At 42.0% G+C, this 14141-nt stretch overlaps 1 protein-coding gene across 2 annotated transcripts in view; it reads left to right on the forward strand.

Annotated features, from left to right (window-relative positions):
• Window positions 1-14141, forward strand: part of sptbn4b (spectrin, beta, non-erythrocytic 4b) — a 120026-nt gene that overhangs the window by 92002 nt on the left and 13883 nt on the right. For both annotated transcript variants that reach the window (XM_087851208.1, XM_087851210.1), the window contains exons 26-38: window positions 1897-2160; window positions 6556-6780; window positions 7002-7091; window positions 7321-7599; window positions 7833-7963; window positions 8493-8697; window positions 8959-9204; window positions 9692-9826; window positions 11331-11575; window positions 11786-11924; window positions 12502-12586; window positions 12709-12905; window positions 13020-14038. In XM_087851208.1, the coding sequence (XP_087707334.1) occupies window positions 1897-2160; window positions 6556-6780; window positions 7002-7091; window positions 7321-7599; window positions 7833-7963; window positions 8493-8697; window positions 8959-9204; window positions 9692-9826; window positions 11331-11575; window positions 11786-11924; window positions 12502-12586; window positions 12709-12905; window positions 13020-14038 (3260 nt within the window). The remainder of the gene's footprint in view (window positions 1-1896; window positions 2161-6555; window positions 6781-7001; window positions 7092-7320; window positions 7600-7832; window positions 7964-8492; window positions 8698-8958; window positions 9205-9691; window positions 9827-11330; window positions 11576-11785; window positions 11925-12501; window positions 12587-12708; window positions 12906-13019; window positions 14039-14141) is intronic.

Below are 14141 nucleotides of genomic sequence, written 5' to 3' on the forward strand. Positions count from 1 at the left end.
AGAATTTACCATATATTGTTCATCAAAGTTATCTGCTAATGTTAGCAAACTGCATCCAACACACATATGCACATATCAGCTAATTAGTGACTAAAGCAAGAGCTTTGTGGATGGTCTGTGTCACACAGCAAGCCATAGTTTTAGTCAGATAAAGCGTAATCTTTAATGTAACTAAAAGAATACAAATGATTAAGTTATAAAAGTATTCACCCCCTGTATATTTGTTATTACGTTGTTATAAAGAGGGAGATTATCCGTAGCGGTCAAAGGAGTTTTTGTAGCAGGCTTCAGTCCGTAACTTTTGACCAAGAACCTGAGATGCAAAGAAAAGCTACACATTACCAAGTATTATTTTATTTTTATTTTTTTTGATAAAGACAAGTTGGCAACCTACGAGCGTGGCAGTTTGTTGTTTTTCACAGTTAAGCTGGAATTTTAATTCCAGTGTACATCAAATAATTTAAAGTCTGTGGAAGTTTGGCCCACAGTTAATTCCTTAGATTTTTAATGCTTTTCTATGTTTGTTTATAGGAAATCCTTTGTTCTTTGTTCGTATTGGGGGATGTTTTTAGGTCCCTTTCTTTCTAATAAACACACAAACCAGCACCTCATGTTCACCTGCTCCCAGACTTTTTTCATTTCGCCTCCTCAGTGAAATCCCTCCCCCATCTAATTGATATTCATACAGTGTGTGTGTGTGTGTGTGTGTGTGTGTGTGTGTAATGGTTCTGAATGGGATGAGGTACAAAAGGGGCAGAAATATGAAAAGGCGAGAGAGATGGGGGAAGGGACGTGTGGGGTAATTTATGAGGTATTTTAGTAGGAGGAGGTTTAATCTCTTTACACACACACACACACACACACACACACACACACACACACGTCCTACAACATTTCCACAAAATCAATATACAAACACAGGAAGACTTGTAAATGCGATGAAACACATTTATAAATTTATACCTGCTTCATTTTTTATATGTTTTGTATTTTATATATTATTTTTTACACGTTATTACGTCACATCTCCATGTAAAGATTCTGATTATTATTTTGTTGTTTACTAGTATTTTCTCAATTTATTGTGCAGTCTCTAAATGTCTGTCCAAAGCTTCCAAAAATGACTTATAAAACCCAGAAACAGCTAGAAATGTATGAAATTAAGAGTTAAGACGCTAACGAGTTTGATATTTCTATTAAAAATATTTAAAATTGTTACTATTTAATTTTCTGGTGGTTGAATACTAAATTGGTATACTAATGAGTTTTTCATTTTCAATGCTTTAGGTTCATAGTTTCGTTTATTTATGTACAACGTCATTGATATCCTACACTGCACAGATTTTCAACCATGCTTTTATTGTGAAAAGTGGATTAGAGATCAATAATTATTTTTATTACAAATAGAGAAATTGACCCCTATTTTAATGTCCGCTTGACATTAAATTTTAGATTTAGATTTATGAGTTCAATCTCCATAAACGTTTTAGATTTTTGCTTAAATAAAATTTGCAAAGCGGTGCAGACAAAGCGATCTGCATGAAAGCGATATATTCTCAGAGATTTTACGTTCATGTTGGTACTCCCCAGGTGCTATTTAGAGATGTCGATTCGCTGATTGATGTGTTAATTAAACTACATAATGGCCTTATTATCATAATAGGTTGTGTGTTTTTAATGCTTTTGTGATTATGAAGTGTCATTTTGTAGCTTAATTGCCTTTTGTTTTCAGTAGTAAATGTTCTATTTGCACATTTGCCTCTGATCTACGTGTACTCTGGGCTAATTATACATTTTCGGTATGTTAATGAATAATCCTTTCGCATTAAGACATAAAAGGTCTTAATTTTCTCCCCCGTCTCCCTCTGTGTTCCCCCTCATTTCCTGTCCATCCAGGAGGGCCAGCAACTGATCCAGGAGAAGCCGGAGCTGAGCCCGGTGGTGCGGAAGAAGCTGGAGGAGATCAGGGAGTGCTGGCAGGATCTGGAGAGCACCACTCAGGCAAAAGCCCGCCAGCTTTTTGAAGCCAACAAGGCCGACCTGCTGGTGCAGAGTTACGAAAGCCTCGACCAGAGACTGGGCCAGCTCGAGGGTCAACTGGCCTACGTCGACCAGGGACAGGACCTGACCACCGTCAACAAGCAGCTCAAAAAACTGCACGTACGTAACATTCAAGTGGTTTTTGGCACATTGCTGCAGCCATTTCACCCACAGATGCGTTCCTCTAACCTCTGAAGTGGTTTAAGTTATGATTTCTTTGCACAAAGATGCTTTTTCTGTTTCATCTGTCAGGTAGTGAGTTCTTGGTTTCCAGAGTTTAGACTTTTATTGAATTTTAACCTGATAATAATAGATATTTAACTGTAAATGAACAGAAAAGCACATCTGGTAAATTAACTGAGGTTTATCCTTATATAACTGTATTCTTGGGTGGATTTTTTTGGGGAGTTTGTGGGTTTTTTCTCAGTTTTTCCGTAGTTTTAGCCCAGTTTTGCCCTAAACTGTTAACGTAATTCTGCATCTTTGCTTCCTTGCATGTTGAACCATCTCAGAGTGAATCACTGTTTACGTTGTTGTCGCTACACAGAGATGGCCTCAGCTCATTAATATTCAAACAAAACCTCGTGTTTGAAAATGACTAACAGCAACATTTCTCGCTGCGCCTGCACAGCTTTCTGTTTGCTTTCCATCTCATTTCAGCAAAGTCAGCTTCTCATAAGTTCGCGCCAGCATTAATCTTTAATTTGCGTTGATGGTTTTTGGACACAACGTAAGCCGTCAGTGTTCCAATCCAATCCAATCCAATTTTATTTATAAAGCACTTTAAAATACCCAGCACAGGAACAAAATGCTGTACAGAAAATAAGTTAAAACAATAGAATAACAGAAAACAGCAAAATAAATAAATAAAACACATAAAACATAAAATTAAAACAGCCCTATATTAAAACAAAAACAAGATAAAACAGCATCGAATCACCTAAAAACAACTAAAATAAAAAATAAAAATAAAAATAAAAACCAACATCTCACATGGTGTCAAAGGCCAGGGTAAAGAGGTGGGTTTTCAAGAGTGACTTAAAAACAGATAAAGAACTGGCCTGTCTGATCTCTAAAGGAAGCTCGTTCCACAGTTTTGGAGCTGCTACAGCAAAAGCACGATCACCTCTAAGTTTACGCCCAGTCCTGGGTACATGCAGGAGCAGCTGATCAGCTGACCTGAGAGAGCGGGTGGGTGTATAAGGCTGTAGCAGCTCAGAGAGATAAGATGGAGCGAGGCCATGGAGAGCTTTAAAAGCAAATAAAAGAATTTTAAAATGAATCCTAAAAGAAACGGGCAGCCAGTGAAGTGAAGCTAAAACAGGGGAAATGTGCTCAAACTTTCGAGTGCCAGTTAAAAGACGAGCTGCGGCATTTTGCACCCCAGTGTTCGTGCAAACCAGGTGAGCTTTAACACAAGTCTCATCCCAAGATCATTTTACAAATACAACAAATACAGACGGTGACAAGTTTTTAATATGTTCACATATAGCTGCCAGTATCATGCTGGTTGTTCTGCCTGGTTAAAGGCTGATTGTTTGTGACTTATTGGACTCAATCTGTGTTTGTCGCGTATTTGGTTATTTTGTTATAATTTACTTATGGCAAACACTAGCATTAAGGTAATAATTGATCTTCATTTATCTTCATTTTAAACACTAGACATCTGGTTCATGTATAATTCTGTCAGAGTGAGAGATAAGCCCTCTGTAGTGGGAAAACTGTGATGTTTTATTGAGTAAAAATAGTAATCTGTGCTTATTCATAAACATGGCATCTGTGAGTGGATGCAGCTAGTGCTTATTTATTTGTAAGCACAATATACTCTAACTTTAGTAAGTTTCAATGTTCAGTTGACCCCTGTTACGTTTATTAGTACTAGTATCACTGTAGCTGTTTGCTTCAGAGAGACAAACAGATCCAGTGTTGCAGCAGGCGTCCACACGCGGTTTACCATGAAGAAAGTGAAATTACTCTGGTCATGTGTCGCTGTGTGAGAAGTGAGTTGCAGGACAGAGGTACTAGCCTCAAACCATCAGCTTTTAATGCTGTTGATGCAAAAGCTAAAGTCTAGAAGAATCCAAAATAAAGAGCAGGATATAAATGTCCAGAAACATTAGAAGTTCAGGAACATGGAACAAGGGATGAGGGACCACTCGACAAAGCACAAGAGGAGACTAAAACAGCACATAATACGATACATAGAATACAATACAATACACTGAAGGGCGATTTGGCCAGAGTGGAGACACACTAATCATGATCAGTGTTTATTGGAGCTTAATACTGGGAACAAGAGACGTGAGACTACCAAAATAAAACAGGCTGAGCACAGGCATGATAACCAATAGAGAAGACCCGACCAGTGGAACACAAGCTGTACGCAAAAAATAAACAACCTAAGCATCGCCACGGGGATCATTAATAATAAACAAAACCCAAGAAACCAAAACGCTTGGTCAATGAATCAGGACCCAGGTGATATTTCGAACATTGCAAAAGCACTGCAAATAAATAGATTTGTGCAAGTCAGACAGTTTACGGGTCTCTGTTACAGCACTGGACTCATTTTTTTATTTGCATTTGAATTGAATGTATTTATTTAAAAGGGACAGTGCAGTTAAACATAGTTCAAGACATAAGACTGATGTACCGCACATAAGTTTATAGCTACTGCTAATTTTCAGCAATTGTCCCTTGTTGGGCTTACAATCTAAATAAATACATATTACAATAAAACATACATTTTCATAAAACCAAATTACATCATAAATACAATTACAATTGATAGACAATTTAAAATAAAATTAAAATGACTACAACTTTGGTTTCCCTTTAACCACACTTTAACCTTCAATGTAAAGGATCTAATGTCTGTAATCAGTTTGATATCGGTTGGAAGTGTGTTCCACAGATGGCAGCCTTTATAGAAAAAGCTGACTGACCGAATGTAGATCTGCGATATAATATCTTGCAGTTGCCGTTCCCTTTACTCCTAGTAACACGATTACTGTCTTGTCTCTGAATGTATCTATTGAGACACTCTGGGGCCATCCTATTTATACATTTACAAACTAATTTAACACCAATGATTAAAACTCTTAAAACTAAGTAAGTTATATTTCTGTAAAATGTGACAATGATGCCACCGAACCGATTTTTTATCCATTATTTTTAAGGTTTGATTATATAATGATACCACTGGCTGAATTGTAGATGGTGCTGCTTGGGTCCAAACTGTCATACAATATGAAAAATGCGAAAATATCATAGAATGCATAAATAACTGAGCTGCTGAAGTGGGTATATAGTGACGAATTAACTTAAAACCATTCAGATTAGCCTTGACCGTCTTAGAAATCTTCTTTACATGCTTGTCAAATTTAAGATGTGAATCTAAAATTATTCCTAAAAACCTAAAATCTTTGACCTCTTTGTCAAGATTTGTGGACTCGTTGATAGATCTAGTAAAAAAAAAAAGCCTGTTGCATGCATGACAGTTTGCATAGAGAACAAATTGGTGAACGTTCATCAGATCAAGGTTAAAGCTTTGCATGTGTCCTCCTTTATCTTACACTGGGCCTGGGTGAAGTTCATCTACTCGCTGAAGAAAAACTGTTGTAGCTCCTTTCCCCTCTCTTTAGGAAAGGAGCTGCAAATGGGTGCAGCAACCTGTTAACCATATTAGAGATATTCCCTCTCATACAAAACCAAGAGTGAAAGAAAACTGAGCGTTTAGAAAAGTCTGGAGCCTGAGCTTCTTAAACAGCTGGGTTACTAGTTTGATGAATATGCATTAATTTCTTTTTTTGGTCTGTCACCTCAATAAAAGAATCCAAATTTGGGCTCACTTGTATTACATCTGCCAGTAAACGTGTGATCTTGGGATGTAACTCTCAATTTGCCCTCCAGCTGTGGTGGTTTGGGCAAAGCGGGAACTCGTTTATACAGCAGGTTCGACCCGGGCTGACGCACAGATTCATCCGTTCATTGCTTCATCATTTCACCAGACATCTCTCACTCTCCTCTCCCACAGCATGCCGCTTACAGCTTCCTTTAACAGGCCGCCATTAGCACTGCTTTACCACATCATCATAACTCCACTACCCAGCATCCATCCTGGCAAGGGGTACAGTAACCTTCACTACACTTCATGTCTGTTAACCACCTGTTCTTGTGCTGTTTTGGGTTTTCCTCAGTCTCATCTTAGCCATCTGTTGCTTAATACATATAAATCTACTGAATTTATTACAGTTTTTAAAAAGATGTTTTATAAACTTTGACATGGTAAGTTAAAAAGTTAAATAAAATCAGTATTGCAGGGAATAAAACAACTATATTTAAGTGAAAAAACTAAAATCATGTAAACTTTCTGTTTTCTGCCACACTCTTCATCTCACTCATGTCATTTTTATCTTCTCTCACATGTTTCTTCCATCCAGTTTCTCTTGTCTCCTCTCTCCTGCTTCTTCTGCCCGGTAACTACACTCACCCTCTCCTCTTCCTCCTCCTCAGACCCTGGAGACCCAGATGGAGGAATGGTATCAGGAGGTAGGGCAGCTTCAGGTGCAGGCATCCTCCATCCCGCAGCAGACGCAGGTCAAGGAGACGGTTGCGGAGCGACAGGCCGCCGTGGAGGCCAGGATGGTGCGTTTGATCGAGCCGCTGAAGGAGAGGCGACGCATCCTGCTGGCGTCCAAGGAAGTTCATCAAGTTGGACGAGACCTGGAGGATGAGATTGTGAGCTGACAACACAACCACTTCACACTCACTACACAAAGCACAGGAGTCGTGTTATTGCATGTTGTCATTTTGTTATTGTTACTTTTTTATCTATTTGTAATTGAGGCGAAATATACCAGGCTTCTCTTTAATCTGTACATGAGGTGTGGACATGCATGTTCACATATTCATACATGTACAAACATTCATTTCTTTTCCTCATACCATTGCGGTTGAAGTTGTGGGTCCAGGAACGCCTCCCGATGGCCATGTCTCAGGAGCACGGCTCTACTCTGCAGGCTGTCCAGCAGCTAATGAAGAAGAACCAGGTAAGAAAACCTGAATAGCCGCTAATTAAACTGCAGCCTTAGCCTGAAACCTTAACAGAGGTCCCGTTCCTCTTCACGATAGACCCCCCTGCACCCTAAAGCTTTAAACTCAGAGCTCAAGTCACTAAATAACTGATGACTTGTGATAAAGATAATGTCCAGCCTCTGAGTTCTGATCCATCCGTTTACACTCTCAACATCTAAATAGCTCTTTCTGCCTGTGCTGTAGAATCTTCAGAGGGAGCTGCAGAGCCACAGGAGCAGAATTGATGATGTTCTGGAGAGGGCGGGGATCATTGGCTCCATACGCAGCCCTGAGGCAGACTGCATCAGGGCAGGTCACGACCAGCTGTCCCAGCTGTGGGCTCTGCTTTGGGCCGAGACTGAGAGGAGGCAGCTGGTCCTGGATGCCATGTACCAGGCCCAGCAGTACTACTTCGATACAGCCGAGGTCGAGGCCTGGCTGAGTGAGCAGGAGTTGCACATGATGAATGAGGAGAAGGGAAAGGTAAAATTTGTCTGAAATATTTATTATTGAAGTAAAAAAAAACTCTTTAAAATCACAGGAGCCGTCTTACACATACAGTTCTATGCAGAATATGCGATTGTCATATGAATATGTGATACTGTGTTTGTTGGACCCTAATGTGAGCAGGATTTTTTACATGCAGTTTTATTCTGTGTGTGTGTATACTGCAATTAAAGTGTCATTTTTTGTGTGTCGCTTCCTCCTCCTGCCAGGACGAGCAGAGCACGCTGCAGCTGCTGAAGAAGCATTTGGTCCTAGAACAGACCATCGAAGACTACGCTGAGACCATCGGCCTGCTTTCACAGCAGTGCCGGCAGCTGCTGGAGATGGGACATCCAGACTGGTGAGGAGTTAAACACGTGCACAAAATCTGACAGAAATTTCTGTCACAACATCTTAAATACAGAAAAGCACCGAATCTCTGGATTATAAAAGGTTTTTCATCATTCACTTCAGTTGTATTTTTATAGCAGTATTTCACAACAAGAGCTTTGTGAGGTAAAGAAACTTGAGAAAGAAAACCAACCTTAAAACGATCGTCTCTGATGAAGGGGAGAAAGATTTCTGTTGTAACAGGAAGGAGGAGGCTCGGGGGCAGTCGTCTGCTGCCACCGTGTGGAGGTGTGAGAGGAAAGCAGAGAAAAGACAGAACACAATCAGCAGAAAGTAGACGTTAATGACTTGCAGTAATGGAATAAAACCACGTGGGGAAAGAAAAAGAGGAGAGTGGGGAAGCACTAACTGATGGCGAGATCCTGATCCATAAATAATCCGAAAGGAAAGTTTAAATCCTAATCGTGAAAGTAGAAGGGATGTCTGTCTCTCGAGCTTTTTTGTGCCTTACCTTACACTCTTCCTCCTCTCTCCCACAGCGAACAGATCAGCAAGCGTCAGTCACAGATAGACCGTCTGTACGTGTCTCTGAAGGACCTGGTGGAGGAGAGGAAGAGCCGTCTGGAGCAGCAGTACTGGCTGTACCAGCTCAACAGGGAGGTGGATGAGTTGGAGCAGTGGATCGCTCAGAGGGAGGTGGTCGCCAGCTCGCCTGAACTGGGTCAAGACTATGAGCATGTCACAGTAAGTGTGTCGACAGATGGCATCTGCACATGAATAATAGATTCAGGTAACAGATTTTATTACCTGAAATTTAAATATTACAAGTAAAATCTCAAATCTCATTTGATTGTAATGTCTAATTATGTTCTTTAATAGGACTTGTATGACTACTGAATGAATGAATGCATTAAAATTAGCAGATCGATTTGCTGCAGTAAATAAAACGTACAAAGAATAATGATTTTTTGGTGAATAACAGTAAAGAACCTGCCACACTTCCAGGTCTTACAGGAGAAGTTTACAGAGTTTGCGTCAGAAACGGGCAGCGTGGGCCAGGAGCGAGTGACAGCCGTCAATCAGATGGTGGATGAGCTCATCGACTACGGCCACTCAGAAGCAGCCACCATCGCCGAATGGAAGGACGGAGTGAACGAAGCCTGGGCCGACCTGCTGGAGCTCATGGAGACTCGCGGTCAGATGCTCGCTGCTTCACACCAGCTGCACAAGTTCTTCTTCGACTGCAGAGAGGTAAGAGGAGCAAAGCCGAGACGGCCTACAAATTAAACGAAAGGACACACACACACATATAATGCAGGATATGATAAAGAGCAGATCCATTTAATTTAATTTCACACTTTTATCTTCTTTTTTGTTGGGTCACCACAGTGTACATCGGCCTTCGTGATGAGAACAGCTTGAAAAAGAAAGAAAATAGAAAAAATGTAAATCAGGTGCCGATAGAGCATTTCTGCCCTTTTTATTTAAGCAACACAATCACTGTTTCAGCCTTGCAAAAGGTGTTATGTGTGCAGAACTTTAGCATTTCTCAGCATGCCACGCTCTCATCCAAATGTTGTGATTTCTGACTCGGATGAATCTAAAACAAGTTGGTGGTGTCGTGGTAGGTACATAAAGTCTCTGGTTACACTTTCCCCAAAGCTGCACCACATTTATTCTCTATATTTATCCTATTTTTCCTACAAACAGGCAAAATGTCTCCACTGCCTTTTTTCAGGTTTTAGCCCAGATTGATGACAAACATCGAAGGTTGCCTGAGGTTCGGGCTCGGCAGGGCAGCACTTCCAACACCAGCACCCTGCAGAGACTCCTGCACACCTTCGAGCAGGACATTCAGCTGCTTGTCACACAGGTACAGCTGCACATCGATCAGCAGAACCTCCTCTAATCTTCATTTAAGGAAAAATTAAAGGAGACTTAAAGGAAGACGATTGATATTATCTATATTTGGTCTGCAGGAATCTTTATAGAAACTTATTTAGTGATTTTTTTATTTGTAATTCCATAACAGATGCAATATGGCAAGTAGCTGTGAGGGGCTGGGTCTCTGAACCAGCGTTTTGTCTTATTTTTGTATTGTTTTCTTATGTTTACATTGTGCTCTGTTCATGAAATTCTGAAATTCTGTTAAGTCTTAGCTTTGTTATTGTCTTGAGTTGCAGTATAGTTTAGGTCCTTAGTTATGAGTCTGTCCCAATTTCCTGTGTCATGTATTTTCTGTCTGTGTGTTTTCATGTTGCTCATGTCATGTCCACATGTTTCCTGTTTTATTTTGAAAGAGTCTTGTGTTCTTGGTTCCTTACGTTTAGTTTTACTCTCCCCTTTGTCATTATGTCTCATTCTAGTCAACTGTGTCCTCGTGTGTCTCCTCTTCCCCTGATCACCTCATGTGTGTATTAAAGTCCTCTGTCTCCCTTTGTTCATTGTCGCATCGTCTGTGTTACCTTCCCTACCCGTTGTCACAGTTTCCCAGTCAAGTCATAGTTGTTATCTTGTCTCGTCATAGTATAAAGTCACAGTGAGAGTCATAGTTTCCCAGGTTATGTTCAAGCCTTGTTGTATTTTCGTGAGTTTTCAGCCCTAAATAAAGGCTTGCTTTTCGTTATGTCCAGATTTTGTCTCCTCGCCTCTGTCTGCCTCTACTCTCTCCACATGGTCTGCCCCGGCAGCCCGTGACAGTTGTGCTACTGACTGCAAACAGTTTAAATGTGAAAGGAATAACATCTGGAATTTGAAAAAAATAATTAATTAATCATTAGCATTGACTTTTAATATTGATTACAAAAGTGTAAATCATTTTTTGCATGCTGTTTTAGAAGTTACCTGGCTAACTGAGTAATCCTAATTGGTGCAGTGCCCCCATGTGGATTTAAAAAGTAAAGAATATCAGTATATCAGAAACTGAATCCAGAAATTATAGACTTTAATGCATCTTTATAACCAATAGAAAACACTGAACTGAACTAAATTATGTGAATTTGTTTATATTAAATCAAATTGACATAAAATCTATTTCATTGGATAGTAAAGTTTTTAGTTCTTTGTGAGTCTGCCATTTTCATGGCAACACCATCTTCTTACTCTGCATTTAATTTAGCTTGATCTAGTCTCTGTTGTGCACCTGGGCAGCAGGAACAGTGCTACATTTTACTCAAGAAAGATGCAAAAGCACAGATGTTCTGTGCCTACTCGGGTGACAGAGCCTGTACCACTTGGCCCTGACGAAACACAGCTGTCTTGGCAGCTGTGTTTCGTGCGTCACTCGGAAAACAAACTCTCTCTTTCCTTTTTTCCGATTCTGTTTCTTCCCTGTTCAGTTGAGCTGTTTACTAAAGCTTCCCTTCACGCTCTGCCAGGTGCGTCAGCTGCAAGAGAGCGCAGCCCAGCTGAGGACGGTGTACGCTGGCGAGAAGGTCGAAGCCATCGCGTGCCGTGAGCACGAAGTGATGCAGTGCTGGAAAGAGCTGCTAACGTCCTGCGAAGAGTGTCGTGTGCAGATCACCACAGAGACGGACAAGCTGAGGTTCTTCGGCATGGTCCGAGATCAGATCATGTGGATGGACTCGATCATCTGTCAGATAGGGACAGGAGAGAAGCCCAGGTATCTACAATACCTTCTACATATGCAAATGGCAATATCTGTTCACCACATGCACTGTTTACGATCAAACTCGTTTATTTTCTTTTTAAAAAATGTACATATGAAATATCCTTTTGCTTTTTATGGTTCATTATAATAACATGTGATAGTCAGCATTCGTGGGCATAGTGAAAGTCTTCAGTGAGTTCAGGTTCTGTGTGGTTCCTGCAGGGACGTGTCCTCGGTAGAGGTGCTGATGAACTATCACCAGAGTCTTAAGAGTGAAGTAGAAGCTCGCAGTCAGAGCATCCTGGAGTGTATTGAAATGGGAAAAACCCTGCTGGCGGCTAGAAACCCTGCAGCTGAAGAGGTGAGATGAGTAAACATGATAACGACTGTCACTTTAAGTCCAATTTAAACACGCATATCTGAACCTCAGTTTGTTTATAACTTTGAAGACTCTGGTTGAGTGGGCTCACGAGTCAATTAGCCTCCTCTGCAGAGTCATATTGCTAGCTTTAGGCTCTATTAGAGGGGCTTTACATGATTCACTAAAATCACCCTTGTTTTTCGTGCTGGGGCTTGGTGCAGCTTCTCAATTCATCCTGTATCTCTGTTATAGCTCCTCCCCCTTTAAGGAAAAATTGTTCTAATTGGCTGCCTCTTGCAAACAGAAGGTTTGACCAGCAAGGATGTGCCTGCTATACAATGAAACTAAGTGTGGAAAACAAAATGAAGCCTGAGCTTTTTCCTCTTAATGATTACACTGATCTCACTGCACCCATGTGACAGTATATGCATGACAGAAAACTTTAGAGATCCATGTTAAGAAATGTTTTATATTTTATGTTTGAGAAGGAATTGATTCCTTATAATATTTCAATTTTTTCTGAGCATCCCTAGAGCTAAACAGACCCATGATGTAATTGTGATATCTTTATTCTCAGATCAAAGAGAAGCTGGACAAAGTGATCGCTAAGGAGCGTGAGCTGTCTGAGAAGTGGGACAAGCACTGGGAAGTCCTGCAGCAATGTGAGTGGATGCAATGGCTTAAAAAGTGAAAAAGACAGGGATGTGCAGGAATCTGGCATTTAGAAGTAAATTAAGATGCTTTTTCTCTTTTTTTTTAATGTTCTTATTTGTCCTGTTTGCAGTGTTGGAGGTTCACCAGTTCGCCCAGGAGGCGGTGGTGGCAGAGGCATGGCTGACTGCTCAGGAGCCGTTTATCAACAGCAACGAGCTTGGAGGGAGCGTAGATGAGGTGGAACAGCTGATTCGTCGACATGAAGCCTTCCGCAAAGCAGCTGCCACCTGGGAAGAGCGATTCAGCTCACTGCGGCGGCTCACCACGGTATTATCATCATCCTCACTGTGCAAATATGTCCTCAGTTTAGACAAAATCAGTAGCACGTTCCAAACATGCTCAAATTGTTGATGAAGACTTGGTTCTGTTTTCTTTCTGCAGGTAGAAAAGCTAAAAGCAGAGCAAAGTAAACTGCCCCCAACTCCCCTCCTGGGTCGTAAAGTCTTCCTGGATCCCCAAGATGCCTCACATAGTCCACCCACTCTCCCCCGCCTCCCAGTCTCCCCCGTCATGAGGCAGACTATATATGAACAGAACGAAGCCAGCTCTCCTCCATCTCCCTCGCCAGCCACCCCAACGCCTTCTCCGTCATCTGCAACTCGGCGCCTGGGATCAACAGTCGCCAACTACACCCCTGTGATGAACGGCTCCAGCTACCGAAACACTCTGGATGTCCGGGATGGAGGCGTAGTGGGTGTGGCTGCAGGTCTAGGCCGCCCGGCTGCATCCTCGATTGCATCTATAGCCACAGCAGCGATGCTAGTGTCAGCCAACCAGGCACGAGAAAGTGCCAGCACAGCAAGGGAACAGACAGCAAAGGTGATGAGTCACCTGCATCCGGCACAAGCGGCGAGGGAAATTGAGGCAAAATCCTCCCCGTATCTCCGGCAACCCAAAATCAAACACTTAGATGATGCTGTGACGCCTCTGATTGTGGCCAGCCGGCTGGAGAAGGCAAGAGAGCGGGGGAGGGAGAGAGATATGATGATGGGGACAGAGAGAGCAGAGGTAGCAGTGATGGCCGAGGTGGTGCTTCAGGAGCCGAGCCGGGAGCGTCTGCACAGCGAGCCCACCAGAGGGACTCGAGGATCCAGGACTGACCCTTTGGGCCACGCTGAGCCTCAGGGCCAGACACACACTTATCACCACAGGATAGAACGGCAGCTGTCCAGCGAGCAGCTAATCCAGGCGCGCAGGGATGAGCTGCCTCAAGAGGTGTGGAGGGAACACGCTGGGAGGCGGGAGAGACGGACGTTGGAGAGGCAAACTTCCAGCGAACAAGAAGGTCACGGGGGCCACGAGGGCCGGCGGAGAGAGAGGGACAGGCACCGGCTGGAGAGACAGGAATCCAGTGAGCACGACACAGGGAAGGAGCAATCGGACAGACGCTCAGCAGGAGGGTGAGACTTTGAGTACTGCAGTGCATTTTAATCTGGATGTGGATATTTATGCAGAAAAGAAGTGAATGTTATTGTAGTCAGTTTTGGGAGTTGAATCAATTGT

Source organism: Neolamprologus brichardi, chromosome 14 (assembly GCF_056152115.1).
Source record: "Neolamprologus brichardi isolate AB-2024 chromosome 14, ASM5615211v1, whole genome shotgun sequence".
Classification (NCBI taxonomy): domain Eukaryota; kingdom Metazoa; phylum Chordata; class Actinopteri; order Cichliformes; family Cichlidae; genus Neolamprologus; species Neolamprologus brichardi.